The sequence below is a fragment of the Eptatretus burgeri genome, chromosome 5 (genome assembly GCF_056783735.1).
Source record: "Eptatretus burgeri isolate ZD-2024b chromosome 5, Ebu_testis_v1, whole genome shotgun sequence".
NCBI lineage: Eukaryota > Metazoa > Chordata > Myxini > Myxiniformes > Myxinidae > Eptatretus > Eptatretus burgeri.
This window is the reverse complement of record NC_140965.1, coordinates 581,243-599,587: the sequence shown is the minus strand read 5'-3', so window position 1 is coordinate 599,587 and position 18,345 is coordinate 581,243. Positions and strand designations below refer to the sequence as shown.

The 18,345-nt window shown below is 42.8% G+C and overlaps 1 protein-coding gene across 1 annotated transcript in view; it reads right to left on the bottom strand.

The window, feature by feature from the left end:
• The window catches only part of TPH1 (tryptophan hydroxylase 1), a 175,190-nt gene that overhangs the window by 82,710 nt on the left and 74,135 nt on the right, over nt 1-18,345 (bottom strand). Inside the window, exon 3 of the mRNA XM_085880358.1 lies at nt 2,099-2,245. Within this exon, the coding sequence (XP_085736484.1) occupies nt 2,099-2,245 (147 nt within the window). The remainder of the gene's footprint in view (nt 1-2,098; nt 2,246-18,345) is intronic.

Sequence of the window (18,345 nt, the reverse complement as noted above, 5' to 3'; positions counted from 1 at the left end):
TGTGGGTCAGATCGACCCGGAAAGATTGTTTGTTTCACTATAACTGTTATACCAACATTTTATGCATGATCTTTCATATATGATTGATCAATAAAGGGATGATCGACCACAAATCCTGGATGACCGAATGATCAGATGTTGCACCAAGGGGCTGGTGTGTCATGGCAACAATTGAAGGTCTGGGTGCTGCCACTTCAATGATTTTATCAGCAATCTTAGTGAGCTGTTCGATGGTCACAGCTTCACTGGGAGAGGCCACGATGAGTTGAGCATTGTTGGGTAAACGCTGCAAGAATAGCTGTTTTAAAATGTTATCTTCTAGATGAGCATCACCAAAAAGCTGCCTCATACTCCGACGAAACTGCGACAGTTTCCTGTCTCCCAGCTCTTCTGAGATGAGCAGCTAGTGCAAGCGTTTCTGCTCAGATGCAGAGGTACGTCATATGAGCTCAGTCTTGAGCTTGTCGTATCTGTCCATCCTTGGCTGGTTGGAAAGAAAAATCGCTGACTTCTCGTGCAATCTCTGGGTGCAGGGAGCCAACGATGTAAGCAAATTTTGTATCCCGCTTTGTGATATTTTGGGTCAGGAAATGTGTGTGTGCTTCCACCTGTGCAAACCATAAGGCTGGGTCATTGGGCCAAAAGGGAGGGAGTTTCAGTCCAACCTTCACGACTGGGGAAGGTGATGGGGCCTCTGGAGACATGTCTGATGCAGGACCATGTTCTCCGGGTTCAGAAATGATGATTGGTGATCGAAGATACAGATGAGACCAAACGTGCAGAAAGTCTTGTTCAAAAACTACCATTTCGCAATCACGTCAGGGTCACCAAAGTAGAAATGATGTGTGTGGGAATTTCCACTCACATGTGGTCATACGGTGGTAAGATGAACGGCAGTCTCCAAGTCTCCATGATTCTCAGCAAACATAGCGACCGGAGTAATAACGAAAGCAGCTGAGATGCACATGGCCAATACTCCTCCGAATGCAGGTTACAAAATCCTGGCAGGAAACACATCATGAAATGTTGATTTCCAGCAGCTGAAAATACTAAGTACGGGAAATAAGGAAGTTCGCCTGTGGTGGTTCCACCGAGATGCAGCTAATGTTCCTCGAAACCCGGATTGAATACAAAGGCCGATGAAGTAGGAACGTTCGTCTGGTCGACGAGAGTGATCCCCCAGAAACAAGTAAGGAAAAATGAAGAGAACGAAAACCAAAAGGAAGCCAAAAAGAACCTCGCAGCACCGGTACTAGGTTATAGCTTCACTGTCCAATGGCTTTTCGCTCTCCTGCGATTCTTCTTCTTCATTTTATCCATTTCCTGCCTTGGTTTAGAAAAGTACTCCGAGGTTGATGGGTTGGTCCTCGTTTTAAACCATGCCCCACATTTGCTAGCAGAGCATCAGCATGTACAGAACAAACTTGGTGGATAGATTGTGCCTGCACAGACCAGAGGTTCAAGGAGAAAATGATGCGTGTAAAAAGATAGTCGCCACTACACACTCCCATTCCTTTCTCCTTCGCCATTTATACACTTTTTATCAACCAAATTCCCAAGGCCCCAACTGACTTAAATGCAAAACTTAAACGCCAGGCCTCAACCTGCTTCTTCCAATAAAACAATACAAATGCCCGTGAAACTGTTACGAACACAACCACAACCTTTATGGAAACAAAACCCACAACCTCTGACACAAATCTCGAAAACAAAATATACAAACAAAAACACAAAAACGCTTATTTTGATGTGGCGAAGGAGCTTACACTGCAGTGTGCGAACAACTGGAAATGACGTCAACCACATATATATATATATATATATATATATATATATATATATATATATATATATATATATATATATATATATATATATATATATATATATATATATATATATATATATATATATATATATATATATATATATATGCACATATGATTTGTTTATCAAATGTTCAGGTATATAAAAAAAATTGTTCATCAAAACATTATTTAAATAACCTCGTTATTGTCTGGAAAATGATTTAAAACATCAATACGTAGTGCCTGGGCGGTATACCATCCCGCAGTCCACATCCGGGTGTTCCAAGAGCCATGACATCTGAAGCTTGTGCACGTAGGAAGTTCAGGAACTCACGCAGGGCAGGCCATCCACCTTCACACTCCACATATATTTCCAGCTCAGAGTGATAGCGTCGTGATGCACGAGATTCAATATGAATAAGCTGCACGTGTTTCTCCTGCACACGTAAATAAGTGCCATTCATTACATAGAAAAGTCAAGCAACTCGCATCACTGCATACTATGGACAATTTTTTTTTCAAATGATGGATAGTTGTGAATTCAGACTTTGATTGAGATATTTGTAACCATTGATCATGGGTAATGGAGGACCACAACCAACTTCTTATCCTACATTTTTTAACACACTCAATCATTCACACTTTCTTGTCGGGTTGGCTGGGGAATGTTTTTTGCCCAAGTCTTTTAGGAGCTAGGTGGCCAGGCCTTACATTCGACTGAAGGTGATTTGAGCAGCAATTTGTCATTTGTTTATGGTGCTAGTGATAACTCACACTATTCCTCGCAAAAAAAAAACAACAACAAATGGGATCTTTAACTTCGACCAACAAATATGGCAGGCAGATATTGCCACCAGCTTAACATCCTTCTAAATGACGGTGCACACATTGACGCCCTACCCTCCATGCAAAACACGAGGGGTTACAATTTAAATTTGAGTTGAGATTCAAACGCAGGCCGGAGAACAAAATGAGAGTGCACCTACCACAAATATATCTTTCTAGCCCTAATGGAAGACTTTGAAGCTCCATGCTATTCTCTGTGCATACTATGGCTGTCTACACCATGCAAAAGGTTGCAGAATACATCGAAGAGGATCCTTCTTGCAAATGACAGGCCTATTTCAGTGAGCTAGTTATATTGATGGGTCCTGCGTTCAAATCCCGCTCAGCTGTTGAATTACTACCAGGTGGGGCTACCCAGAGCTGACCCTTGTGGAACTGGAATTGAGAAACTTCTCAAGTAGTGGGACAAATGCACGTCAGGCAACCTGCATGCGGAGCTCCAAATAAAGGCTCAAAGCCCCAGTGTCAAGGCTTCAGGTATTCGGCTCGTCCTCATCGACCAAACCAGAAGCAAAGGGTCGGCGTCTTACTTCGCCTCACGAGTCAACCGCCTCAACACGGACTCAATGGCCGTGTCGTCTTCTTTGGCGTGCGCTCAATCTCCGCTCTGTTCACAACGATGTTCCTCACAGAGTTCATAACGATATCCCTCACACACAGAGTGCATAACGATGTTCCTCACACACAGAGTGCATAACGATATCCCTCACACACAGAGTGCATAACGATGTTCCTCACACACAGAGTTCATAACGATATCCCTCACACAGAGTGCATAACGATGTTCCTCAAAGAGTTCATAACAATGTTCCTCACAGAGTTCAGAACAATGTTCCTCACAGAGTTCATAAAAATGTTCCTCACAGACAGAGTCCATAACGATGTTCCTCACAGACAGAGTCCATAACGATATTCCTCACAGACAGTCCATAACAATATTCCTCACAGACAGAGTCCATTATGATATTCCTCACAGAGTTCATAACAATGTTCCTCACAGAGTTCATAACAATGTTCCTCACAGAGTTCATAACAATGTTCCTCACAGAGTCCATAACGATATTCCTCACAGAGTTCAAAACGATATTCCTCACAGAGTTCAAAACGATATTCCTCACAGAGTTCATAACAATATTCCTCACAGAGTCCATAACGATGTTCCTCACAGACAGAGTTCATAACAATGTTCCGCACAGAGTCCATAACGATATTCCTCACAGAGTCCATAACGATGTTCCTCACAGATAGAGTTCATAACGAGATTCCTCACAGAGTCCATAACGATATTCCTCACAGAGTCCATAATGATGTTCCTCACAGAGTCCACAACGATGTTCCTCACAGATATAGTCCATAACGATGTTCCTCACAGATATAGTCCATAACGATGTTCCTCGCAGATATAGTCCATAACGATGTTCCTCACAGAGTCCATAACGATGTTCCTCACAGAGTCCATAATGATATTCCTCACAGAGTCCATAACAATGTTCCTCACAGACAGAGTCCATAACGATGTTCCTCACAGACAGAGTCCATAACGATGTTCCTCACAGACAGAGTCCATAACGATATTCCTCACAGGCAGAGTCCATTACGATATTCCTCACAGACAGAGTCCATCACGATGTTCCTCACAGAGTCCATCACGATGTTCCTCACAGAGTCCATCACGATGTTCCTCACAGAGTCCATAACGATGTTCCTCACAGAGTCCATAACGATGTTCCTCACATAGTCCATAACGATGTTCCTCACATAGTCCATAACGATGTTCCTCACATAGTCCATCACGATGTTCCTCACACAGTCCATCACGATATTCCTCACAGAGTCCATAACGATATTCCTCACAGAGTCCATAACAATGTTCCTCACAGAGTTCATAAAAATGTTCCTCACAGACAGAGTCCATAACGATGTTCCTCACAGACAGAGTTCAATAACGATATCCCTCACAGACAGAGTCCATTACGATATTCCTCACAGACAGAGTCCATCACGATGTTCCTCACATAGTCCATAACGATGTTCCTCACAGAGTTCAAAACAATATTCCTCACAGAGTCCATAACGATGTTCCTCACAGACAGAGTCCATAACAATGTTCCTCACAGAGTTCAAAACGATATTCCTCACAGAGTTCATAACAATATTCCTCACAGAGTCCATAACGATGTTCCTCACAGATAGAGTCCATAACAATGTTCCTCACAGAGTCCATAATGATGTTCCTCACAGAGTTCAAAACGATGTTCCTCAGAGTTCAAAACGATATTCCTCACAGAGTCCAGAACGATGTTCCTCACAGACAGAGTTCATAACGATATTCCTCACAGAGTCCATAACGATATTCCTCACAGAGTTCATGATGATATTAATCACAGAGTTCATAACAATGTTCCTCACAGAGTCCATAACAATGTTCCTCACAGAGTCCATAATGATGTTCCTCACAGAATCCAGAACGAAATTCCTCATAGAGTCCATAACTATATTCCTCACAGAGTTCATAACAATGTTCCTTACAGAGTCCATAACGATATTCCTCACATAGTTCATAACGATATTCCTCACAGAGTCCATAACGATATTCCTCACAGAGTTCATGATGATATTAATCACAGAGTTCATAACAATGTTCCTCACAGAGTCCATAATGATGTTCCTCACAGAGTCCATAATGATGTTCCTCACAGAGTCCATTATGATGTTCCTCACAGAGTCCAGAACGATATTCCTCACAGAGTCCATAACTATATTCCTCACAGAGTTCATAAAACTGTTCCTCACAGACAGAGTCCATAACGATGTTCCTCACAGACAGAGTCCATAACGATATTCCTCACAGACAGAGTCCATAACGATATTCCTCACAGACAGAGTCCATAAGGATATTCCTCACAGACAGAGTCCATAACGATATTCCTCACAGACAGAGTCCATAACAATATTCCTCACAGACAGAGTCCATTACGATATTCCTCACAGAGTTCATAACAATGTTCCTCACAGAGTTCATAACAATGTTCCTCACAGAGCTCAAAACGATATTCCTCACAGAGTTCATAACAATATTCCTCAGAGTCCATAACGATGTTCCTCACAGACAGAGTTCATAACAATGTTCCTCACAGAGTCCACAACGATATTCCTCACAGAGTCCATAACGATGTTCCTCACAGATAGAGTTCATAACGATATTCCTCACAGAGTCCATAACGATATTCCTCACAGAGTCCATAACGATGTTCCTCACAGAGTCCACAACGATGTTCCTCACAGATATAGTCCATAACGATGTTCCTCACAGATATAGTCCATAACGATGTTCCTCACAGACATAGTCCATAACGATGTTCCTTACAGACAGAGTCCATTACGATATTCCTCACAGACAGAGTCCATTACGATATTCCTCACTGAGTCCATCACGATGTTCCTCACAGAGTCCATCATGATGTTCCTCACAGAGTCCATCACAATATTCCTCAGAGAGTCCATAACGATGTTCCTCACAGAGTCCATAATGATGTTCCTCACAGAGTCCATGACGATGTTACTCACATAGTCCATCACGATATTCCTCACAGAGTCCATAACGATATTCCTCACAGAGTTCATAACGATGTTCCTCACAGAGTTCATAAAAATGTTCCTCACAGACAGAGTCCATAACGATGTTCCTCACAGACAGAGTCCATAACGATGTTCCTCACAGACAGAGTCCATAACGATGTTCCTCACAGACAGAGTCCATAACGATATTCCTCACAGACAGAGTCCATTACGATATTCCTCACAGACAGAGTCCATTACGATGTTCCTCACAGAGTCCATCACGATGTTCCTCACAGAGTCCATCACGATGTTCCTCACAGAGTCCATCACGATGTTCCTCACAGAGTCCATCACGATGTTCCTCACAGAGTCCATAACGATGTTCCTCACAGAGTTCAGAACAATATTCCTCACAGAGTCCATAACGATGTTCCTCACAGACAGAGTCCATAACAATGTTCCTCACAGAGTTCAAAACGATATTCCTCACAGAGTTCATAACAATATTCCTCACAGAGTCCATAACGATGTTCCTCACAGATAGAGTCCATAACAATGTTCCTCACAGAGTCCATAATGATGTTCCTCACAGAGTTCAAAACGATGTTCCTCAGAGTTCAAAACGATATTCCTCACAGAGTCCAGAACGATGTTCCTCACAGACAGAGTTCATAACGATATTCCTCACAGAGTCCATAACGATATTCCTCACAGAGTTCATGATGATATTAATCACAGAGTTCATAACAATGTTCCTCACAGAGTCCATAACAATGTTCCTCACAGAGTCCATAATGATGTTCCTCACAGAATCCAGAACGAAATTCCTCATAGAGTCCATAACTATATTCCTCACAGAGTTCATAACAATGTTCCTTACAGAGTCCATAACGATATTCCTCACATAGTTCATAACGATATTCCTCACAGAGTCCATAACGATATTCCTCACAGAGTTCATGATGATATTAATCACAGAGTTCATAACAATGTTCCTCACAGAGTCCATAATGATGTTCCTCACAGAGTCCATAATGATGTTCCTCACAGAGTCCATTATGATGTTCCTCACAGAGTCCAGAACGATATTCCTCACAGAGTCCATAACTATATTCCTCACAGAGTTCATAAAACTGTTCCTCACAGACAGAGTCCATAACGATGTTCCTCACAGACAGAGTCCATAACGATATTCCTCACAGACAGAGTCCATAACGATATTCCTCACAGACAGAGTCCATAAGGATATTCCTCACAGACAGAGTCCATAACGATATTCCTCACAGACAGAGTCCATAACAATATTCCTCACAGACAGAGTCCATTACGATATTCCTCACAGAGTTCATAACAATGTTCCTCACAGAGTTCATAACAATGTTCCTCACAGAGCTCAAAACGATATTCCTCACAGAGTTCATAACAATATTCCTCAGAGTCCATAACGATGTTCCTCACAGACAGAGTTCATAACAATGTTCCTCACAGAGTCCACAACGATATTCCTCACAGAGTCCATAACGATGTTCCTCACAGATAGAGTTCATAACGATATTCCTCACAGAGTCCATAACGATATTCCTCACAGAGTCCATAACGATGTTCCTCACAGAGTCCACAACGATGTTCCTCACAGATATAGTCCATAACGATGTTCCTCACAGATATAGTCCATAACGATGTTCCTCACAGATATAGTCCATAACGATGTTCCTCACAGACAGAGTCCATAACGATGTTCCTCACAGACAGAGTCCATAACGATATTCCTCACAGAGTCCATCACGATGTTCCTCACAGAGTCCATCACGATGTTCCTCACAGAGTCCATAACGATGTTCCTCACAGAGTCCATAACGATGTTCCTCACAGAGTCCATAACGATGTTCCTCACAGACAGAGTCCATAACAATGTTCCTCACAGAGTTCAAAACGATATTCCTCACAGATAGAGTTCATAACGATATTCCTCACAGAGTCCATAACGATATTCCTCACAGAGTCCATAACGATGTTCCTCACAGATAGAGTCCATAACGATATTCCTCACAGACAGAGTCCATAACGATATTCCTCACAGACAGTCCATAACAATATTCCTCACAGACAGAGTCCATTATGATATTCCTCACAGAGTTCATAACAATGTTCCTCACAGAGTTCATAACAATGTTCCTCACAGAGTCCATAACGATATTCCTCACAGAGTTCAAAACGATATTCCTCACAGAGTTCAAAACGATATTCCTCACAGAGTTCATAACAATATTCCTCACAGAGTCCATAACGATGTTCCTCACAGACAGAGTTCATAACAATGTTCCGCACAGAGTCCATAACGATATTCCTCACAGAGTCCATAACGATGTTCCTCACAGATAGAGTTCATAACGAGATTCCTCACAGAGTCCATAACGATATTCCTCACAGAGTCCATAATGATGTTCCTCACAGAGTCCACAACGATGTTCCTCACAGATATAGTCCATAACGATGTTCCTCGCAGATATAGTCCATAACGATGTTCCTCACAGAGTCCATAACGATGTTCCTCACAGAGTCCATAATGATATTCCTCACAGAGTCCATAACGATGTTCCTCACAGAGTCCACAACGATGTTCCTCACAGATATAGTCCATAACGATGTTCCTCACAGACAGAGTCCATAACGATATTCCTCACAGACAGAGTCCATCACGATGTTCCTCACAGAGTCCATCACGATGTTCCTCACAGAGTCCATCACGATGTTCCTCACAGAGTCCATAACGATGTTCCTCACATAGTCCATAACAATGTTCCTCACAGAGTTCATAAAAATGTTCCTCACAGACAGAGTCCATAACGATGTTCCTCACAGACAGAGTTCAATAACGATATCCCTCACAGACAGAGTCCATTACGATATTCCTCACAGACAGAGTCCATCACGATGTTCCTCACATAGTCCATAACGATGTTCCTCACAGAGTTCAAAACAATATTCCTCACAGAGTCCATAACGATGTTCCTCACAGACAGAGTCCATAACAATGTTCCTCACAGAGTTCAAAACGATATTCCTCACAGAGTTCATAACAATATTCCTCACAGAGTCCATAACGATGTTCCTCACAGATAGAGTCCATAACAATGTTCCTCACAGAGTCCATAATGATGTTCCTCACAGAGTTCAAAACGATGTTCCTCAGAGTTCAAAACGATATTCCTCACAGAGTCCAGAACGATGTTCCTCACAGACAGAGTTCATAACGATATTCCTCACAGACAGAGTTCATAACGATATTCCTCACAGAGTCCATAACGATATTCCTCACAGAGTTCATGATGATATTAATCACAGAGTTCATAACAATGTTCCTCACAGAGTCCATAACAATGTTCCTCACAGAGTCCATAATGATGTTCCTCACAGAATCCAGAACGAAATTCCTCATAGAGTCCATAACTATATTCCTCACAGAGTTCATAACAATGTTCCTTACAGAGTCCATAACGATATTCCTCACATAGTTCATAACGATATTCCTCACAGAGTCCATAACGATATTCCTCACAGAGTTCATGATGATATTAATCACAGAGTTCATAACAATGTTCCTCACAGAGTCCATAATGATGTTCCTCACAGAGTCCATAATGATGTTCCTCACAGAGTCCATTATGATGTTCCTCACAGAGTCCAGAACGATATTCCTCACAGAGTCCATAACTATATTCCTCACAGAGTTCATAAAACTGTTCCTCACAGACAGAGTCCATAACGATGTTCCTCACAGACAGAGTCCATAACGATATTCCTCACAGACAGAGTCCATAACGATATTCCTCACAGACAGAGTCCATAAGGATATTCCTCACAGACAGAGTCCATAACGATATTCCTCACAGACAGAGTCCATAACAATATTCCTCACAGACAGAGTCCATTACGATATTCCTCACAGAGTTCATAACAATGTTCCTCACAGAGTTCATAACAATGTTCCTCACAGAGCTCAAAACGATATTCCTCACAGAGTTCATAACAATATTCCTCAGAGTCCATAACGATGTTCCTCACAGACAGAGTTCATAACAATGTTCCTCACAGAGTCCACAACGATATTCCTCACAGAGTCCATAACGATGTTCCTCACAGATAGAGTTCATAACGATATTCCTCACAGAGTCCATAACGATATTCCTCACAGAGTCCATAACGATGTTCCTCACAGAGTCCACAACGATGTTCCTCACAGATATAGTCCATAACGATGTTCCTCACAGATATAGTCCATAACGATGTTCCTCACAGACATAGTCCATAACGATGTTCCTTAAAGACAGAGTCCATTACGATATTCCTCACAGACAGAGTCCATTACGATATTCCTCACTGAGTCCATCACGATGTTCCTCACAGAGTCCATCACGATGTTCCTCACAGAGTCCATCACAATATTCCTCAGAGAGTCCATAACGATGTTCCTCACAGAGTCCATAATGATGTTCCTCACAGAGTCCATCACGATGTTACTCACATAGTCCATCACGATATTCCTCACAGAGTCCATAACGATATTCCTCACAGAGTTCATAACGATGTTCCTCACAGAGTTCATAAAAATGTTCCTCACAGACAGAGTCCATAACGATGTTCCTCACAGACAGAGTCCATAACGATGTTCCTCACAGACAGAGTCCATAACGATGTTCCTCACAGACAGAGTCCATAACGATATTCCTCACAGACAGAGTCCATTACGATATTCCTCACAGACAGAGTCCATTACGATGTTCCTCACAGAGTCCATCATGATGTTCCTCACAGAGTCCATCACGATGTTCCTCACAGAGTCCATAACGATGTTCCTCACAGAGTTCAAAACAATATTCCTCACAGAGTCCATAACGATGTTCCTCACAGACAGAGTCCATAACAATGTTCCTCACAGAGTTCAAAACGATATTCCTCACAGATAGAGTTCATAACGATATTCCTCACAGAGTCCATAACGATATTCCTCACAGAGTCCATAACGATGTTCCTCACAGATAGAGTCCATAACAATGTTCCTCACAGAGTCCATAATGATGTTCCTCACAGAGTTCAAAACGATGTTCCTCACAGAGTTCAAAACGATATTCCTCACAGAGTCCATCACGATGTTCCTCACAGACAGAGTTCATAACGATATTCCTCACAGAGTCCATAACGATGTTCCTCACAGATAGAGTTCATAACGATATTCCTCACAGAGTCCATAACGATATTCCTCACAGAGTCCATAACGATGTTCCTCACAGAGTCCATAACAATGTTCCTCACAGAGTTCATAAAAATGTTCCTCACAGAGTTCATAAAAATGTTCCTCACAGACAGAGTCCATAACGATGTTCCTCACAGACAGAGTCCATAACGATATTCCTCACAGACAGAGTCCATTATGATATTCCTCACAGACAGAGTCCATTACGATGTGCCTCACAGAGTCAATCACGATGTTCCTCACAGAGTCCATCACGATGTTCCTCACAGAGTCCATCACGATGTTCCTCACAGAGTCCATCACGATGTTCCTCACAGAGTCCATCACGATGTTCCTCACAGAGTCCATAACGATGTTCCTCACAGAGTCCATAACGATGTTCCTCACAAAGTCCATCACGATGTTCCTCACATAGTCCATCACGATATTCCTCACAGAGTCCATCACGATATTCCTCACAGAGTCCAGAACGATATTCCTCACAGAGTCCATAACAATGTTCCTCACAGAGTTCATAAAAATGTTCCTCACAGACAGAGTCCATAACGATGTTCCTCACAGACAGAGTCCATAACGATATTCCTCACAGACAGAGTCCATTATAATATTCCTCACAGACAGAGTCCATTACGATGTGCCTCACAGAGTCAATCACGATGTTCCTTACAGAGTCCATCACGATGTTCCTCACAGAGTCCATCACGATGTTCCTCACAGAGTCCATAACGATATTCCTCACAGAGTCCATAACGATGTTCCTCACAGACAGAGTCCATAACGATGTTCCTCACAGACAGAGTCCATAACGATATTCCTCACAGGCAGAGTCCATTACGATATTCCTCACAGACAGAGTCCATCACGATGTTCCTCACAGAGTCCATCACGATGTTCCTCACAGAGTCCATCACGATGTTCCTCACAGAGTCCATCACGATGTTCCTCACAGAGTCCATAACGATGTTCCTCACAGAGTCCATAACGATGTTCCTCACAGAGTCCATAACGATGTTCCTCACATAGTCCATAACGATGTTCCTCACATAGTCCATCACGATGTTCCTCACATAGTCCATCACGATATTCCTCACAAAGTCCATAACGATATTCCTCACAGAGTCCATAACAATGTTCCTCACAGAGTTCATAAAAATATTCCTCACAGACAGAGTCCATAACGATGTTCCTCACAGACAGAGTCCATAACGATATCCCTCACAGACAGAGTCCATTACGATATTCCTCACAGACAGAGTCCATCACGATGTTCCTCACATAGTCCATAACGATGTTCCTCACAGAGTTCAAAACAATATTCCTCACAGAGTCCATAACGATGTTCCTCACAGACAGAGTCCATAACGATGTTCCTCACAGACAGAGTCCATAACGATATTCCTCACAGGCAGAGTCCATTACGATATTCCTCACAGACAGAGTCCATCACGATGTTCCTCACAGAGTCCATCACGATGTTCCTCACAGAGTCCATCACGATGTTCCTCACAGAGTCCATAACGATGTTCCTCACAGAGTCCATAACGATGTTCCTCACATAGTCCATAACGATGTTCCTCACATAGTCCATAACGATGTTCCTCACATAGTCCATCACGATATTCCTCACAGAGTCCATCACGATATTCCTCACAGAGTCCATAACGATATTCCTCACAGAGTCCATAACAATGTTCCTCACAGAGTTCATAAAAATGTTCCTCACAGACAGAGTCCATTATGATATTCCTCACAGACAGAGTCCATTACGATGTTCCTCACAGACAGAGTCCATAACGATATTCCTCACAGGCAGAGTCCATGACGATATTCCTCACAGACAGAGTCCATCACGATGTTCCTCACAGAGTCCATCACGATGTTCCTCACATAGTCCATCACGATATTCCTCACAGAGTCAATCACGATGTTCCTTACAGAGTCCATCACGATGTTCCTCACAGAGTCCATCACGATGTTCCTCACAGAGTCCATAACGATATTCCTCACAGAGTCCATAACAATGTTCCTCACAGACAGAGTCCATAACGATGTTCCTCACAGACAGAGTCCATAACGATGTTCCTCACAGACAGAGTCCATAACGATATTCCTCACAGGCAGAGTCCATTACGATATTCCTCACAGACAGAGTCCATCACGATGTTCCTCACAGAGTCCATCACGATGTTCCTCACAGAGTCCATCACGATGTTCCTCACAGAGTCCATCACGATGTTCCTCACAGAGTCCATAACGATGTTCCTCACATAGTCCATAACGATGTTCCTCACATAGTCCATAACGATGTTCCTCACATAGTCCATCACGATGTTCCTCACATAGTCCATCACGATATTCCTCACAGAGTCCATAACGATATTCCTCACAGAGTCCATAACAATGTTCCTCACAGAGTTCATAACGATGTTCCTCACAGACAGAGTCCATAACGATATCCCTCACAGACAGAGTCCATTACGATATTCCTCACAGACAGAGTCCATCACGATGTTCCTCACATAGTCCATAACGATGTTCCTCACAGAGTTCAAAACAATATTCCTCACAGAGTCCATAACGATGTTCCTCACAGATAGAGTTCATAACGATATTCCTCACAGAGTCCATAACGATATTCCTCACAGAGTCCATAACGATGTTCCTCACAGAGTCCACAACGATGTTCCTCACAGATATAGTCCATAACGATGTTCCTCACAGATATAGTCCATAACGATGTTCCTCACAGACATAGTCCATAACGATGTTCCTTAAAGACAGAGTCCATTACGATATTCCTCACAGACAGAGTCCATTACGATATTCCTCACTGAGTCCATCACGATGTTCCTCACAGAGTCCATCACGATGTTCCTCACAGAGTCCATCACAATATTCCTCACAGAGTCCATAACGATGTTCCTCACAGAGTCCATAATGATGTTCCTCACAGAGTCCATCACGATGTTCCTCACATAGTCCATCACGATATTCCTCACAGAGTCCATAACGATATTCCTCACAGAGTCCATAACGATGTTCCTCACAGAGTTCATAAAAATGTTCCTCACAGACAGAGTCCATAACGATGTTCCTCACAGACAGAGTCCATAACGATGTTCCTCACAGACAGAGTCCATAACGATATTCCTCACAGACAGAGTCCATTACGATATTCCTCACAGACAGAGTCCATTACGATGTTCCTCACAGAGTCCATCACGATGTTCCTCACAGAGTCCATCACGATGTTCCTCACAGAGTCCATAACGATGTTCCTCACAGAGTTCAAAACAATATTCCTCACAGAGTCCATAACGATGTTCCTCACAGACAGAGTCCATAACAATGTTCCTCACAGAGTTCAAAACGATATTCCTCACAGATAGAGTTCATAACGATATTCCTCACAGAGTCCATAACGATATTCCTCACAGAGTCCATAACGATGTTCCTCACAGATAGAGTCCATAACAATGTTCCTCACAGAGTCCATAATGATGTTCCTCACAGAGTTCAAAACGATGTTCCTCACAGAGTTCAAAACGATATTCCTCACAGAGTCCATCACGATGTTCCTCACAGACAGAGTTCATAACGATATTCCTCACAGAGTCCATAACGATGTTCCTCACAGATAGAGTTCATAACGATATTCCTCACAGAGTCCATAACGATATTCCTCACAGAGTCCATAACGATGTTCCTCACAGAGTCCATAACAATGTTCCTCACAGAGTTCATAAAAATGTTCCTCACAGAGTTCATAAAAATGTTCCTCACAGACAGAGTCCATAACGATGTTCCTCACAGACAGAGTCCATAACGATATTCCTCACAGACAGAGTCCATTATGATATTCCTCACAGACAGAGTCCATTACGATGTGCCTCACAGAGTCAATCACGATGTTCCTCACAGAGTCCATCACGATGTTCCTCACAGAGTCCATCACGATGTTCCTCACAGAGTCCATCACGATGTTCCTCACAGAGTCCATCACGATGTTCCTCACAGAGTCCATAACGATGTTCCTCACAGAGTCCATAACGATGTTCCTCACAGAGTCCATCACGATGTTCCTCACATAGTCCATCACGATATTCCTCACAGAGTCCATCACGATATTCCTCACAGAGTCCATAACGATATTCCTCACAGAGTCCATAACAATGTTCCTCACAGAGTTCATAAAAATGTTCCTCACAGACAGAGTCCATAACGATGTTCCTCACAGACAGAGTCCATAACGATATTCCTCACAGACAGAGTCCATTATAATATTCCTCACAGACAGAGTCCATTACGATGTGCCTCACAGAGTCAATCACGATGTTCCTTACAGAGTCCATCACGATGTTCCTCACAGAGTCCATCACGATGTTCCTCACAGAGTCCATAACGATATTCCTCACAGAGTCCATAACGATGTTCCTCACAGACAGAGTCCATAACGATGTTCCTCACAGACAGAGTCCATAACGATATTCCTCACAGGCAGAGTCCATTACGATATTCCTCACAGACAGAGTCCATCACGATGTTCCTCACAGAGTCCATCACGATGTTCCTCACAGAGTCCATCACGATGTTCCTCACAGAGTCCATCACGATGTTCCTCACAGAGTCCATAACGATGTTCCTCACAGAGTCCATAACGATGTTCCTCACAGAGTCCATAACGATGTTCCTCACATAGTCCATAACGATGTTCCTCACATAGTCCATCACGATGTTCCTCACATAGTCCATCACGATATTCCTCACAAAGTCCATAACGATATTCCTCACAGAGTCCATAACAATGTTCCTCACAGAGTTCATAAAAATATTCCTCACAGACAGAGTCCATAACGATGTTCCTCACAGACAGAGTCCATAACGATATCCCTCACAGACAGAGTCCATTACGATATTCCTCACAGACAGAGTCCATCACGATGTTCCTCACATAGTCCATAACGATGTTCCTCACAGAGTTCAAAACAATATTCCTCACAGAGTCCATAACGATGTTCCTCACAGACAGAGTCCATAACGATGTTCCTCACAGACAGAGTCCATAACGATATTCCTCACAGGCAGAGTCCATTACGATATTCCTCACAGACAGAGTCCATCACGATGTTCCTCACAGAGTCCATCACGATGTTCCTCACAGAGTCCATCACGATGTTCCTCACAGAGTCCATAACGATGTTCCTCACAGAGTCCATAACGATGTTCCTCACATAGTCCATAACGATGTTCCTCACATAGTCCATAACGATGTTCCTCACATAGTCCATCACGATATTCCTCACAGAGTCCATCACGATATTCCTCACAGAGTCCATAACGATATTCCTCACAGAGTCCATAACAATGTTCCTCACAGAGTTCATAAAAATGTTCCTCACAGACAGAGTCCATTATGATATTCCTCACAGACAGAGTCCATTACGATGTTCCTCACAGACAGAGTCCATAACGATATTCCTCACAGGCAGAGTCCATGACGATATTCCTCACAGACAGAGTCCATCACGATGTTCCTCACAGAGTCCATCACGATGTTCCTCACATAGTCCATCACGATATTCCTCACAGAGTCAATCACGATGTTCCTTACAGAGTCCATCACGATGTTCCTCACAGAGTCCATCACGATGTTCCTCACAGAGTCCATAACGATATTCCTCACAGAGTCCATAACAATGTTCCTCACAGACAGAGTCCATAACGATGTTCCTCACAGACAGAGTCCATAACGATGTTCCTCACAGACAGAGTCCATAACGATATTCCTCACAGGCAGAGTCCATTACGATATTCCTCACAGACAGAGTCCATCACGATGTTCCTCACAGAGTCCATCACGATGTTCCTCACAGAGTCCATCACGATGTTCCTCACAGAGTCCATCACGATGTTCCTCACAGAGTCCATAACGATGTTCCTCACATAGTCCATAACGATGTTCCTCACATAGTCCATAACGATGTTCCTCACATAGTCGATCACGATGTTCCTCACATAGTCCATCACGATATTCCTCACAGAGTCCATAACGATATTCCTCACAGAGTCCATAACAATGTTCCTCACAGAGTTCATAACGATGTTCCTCACAGACAGAGTCCATAACGATATCCCTCACAGACAGAGTCCATTACGATATTCCTCACAGACAGAGTCCATCACGATGTTCCTCACATAGTCCATAACGATGTTCCTCACAGAGTTCAAAACAATATTCCTCACAGAGTCCATAACGATGTTCCTCACAGACAGAGTCCATAACGATGTTCCTCACAGAGTTCAAAACAATATTCCTCACAGAGTCCATAACGATGTTCCTCACAGACAGAGTCCATAACGATGTTCCTCACAGACAGAGTCCATAACGATATTCCTCACAGGCAGAGTCCATTACGATATTCCTCACAGACAGATTCCATCACGCTGTTCCTCACAGAGTCCATCACGATGTTCCTCACAGAGTCCATCACGATGTTCCTCACAGAGTCCATCACGATGTTCCTCACAGAGTCCATAACGATGTTCCTCACAGAGTCCATAACGATGTTCCTCACATAGTCCATAACGATGTTCCTCACATAGTCCATAACGATGTTCCTCACATAGTCCATCACGATGTTCCTCACATAGTCCATAACGATATTCCTCACAGAATCCATAACAATGTTCCTCACAGAGTTCATAAAAATGTTCCTCACAGACAGAGTCCATAACGATGTTTCTCACAGACAGAGTCCATAACGATATCCCTCACAGACAGAGTCCATTACGATATTCCTCACAGACAGAGTCCATCACGATGTTCCTCACATAGTCCATAACGATGTTCCTCACAGAGTTCAAAACAATATTCCT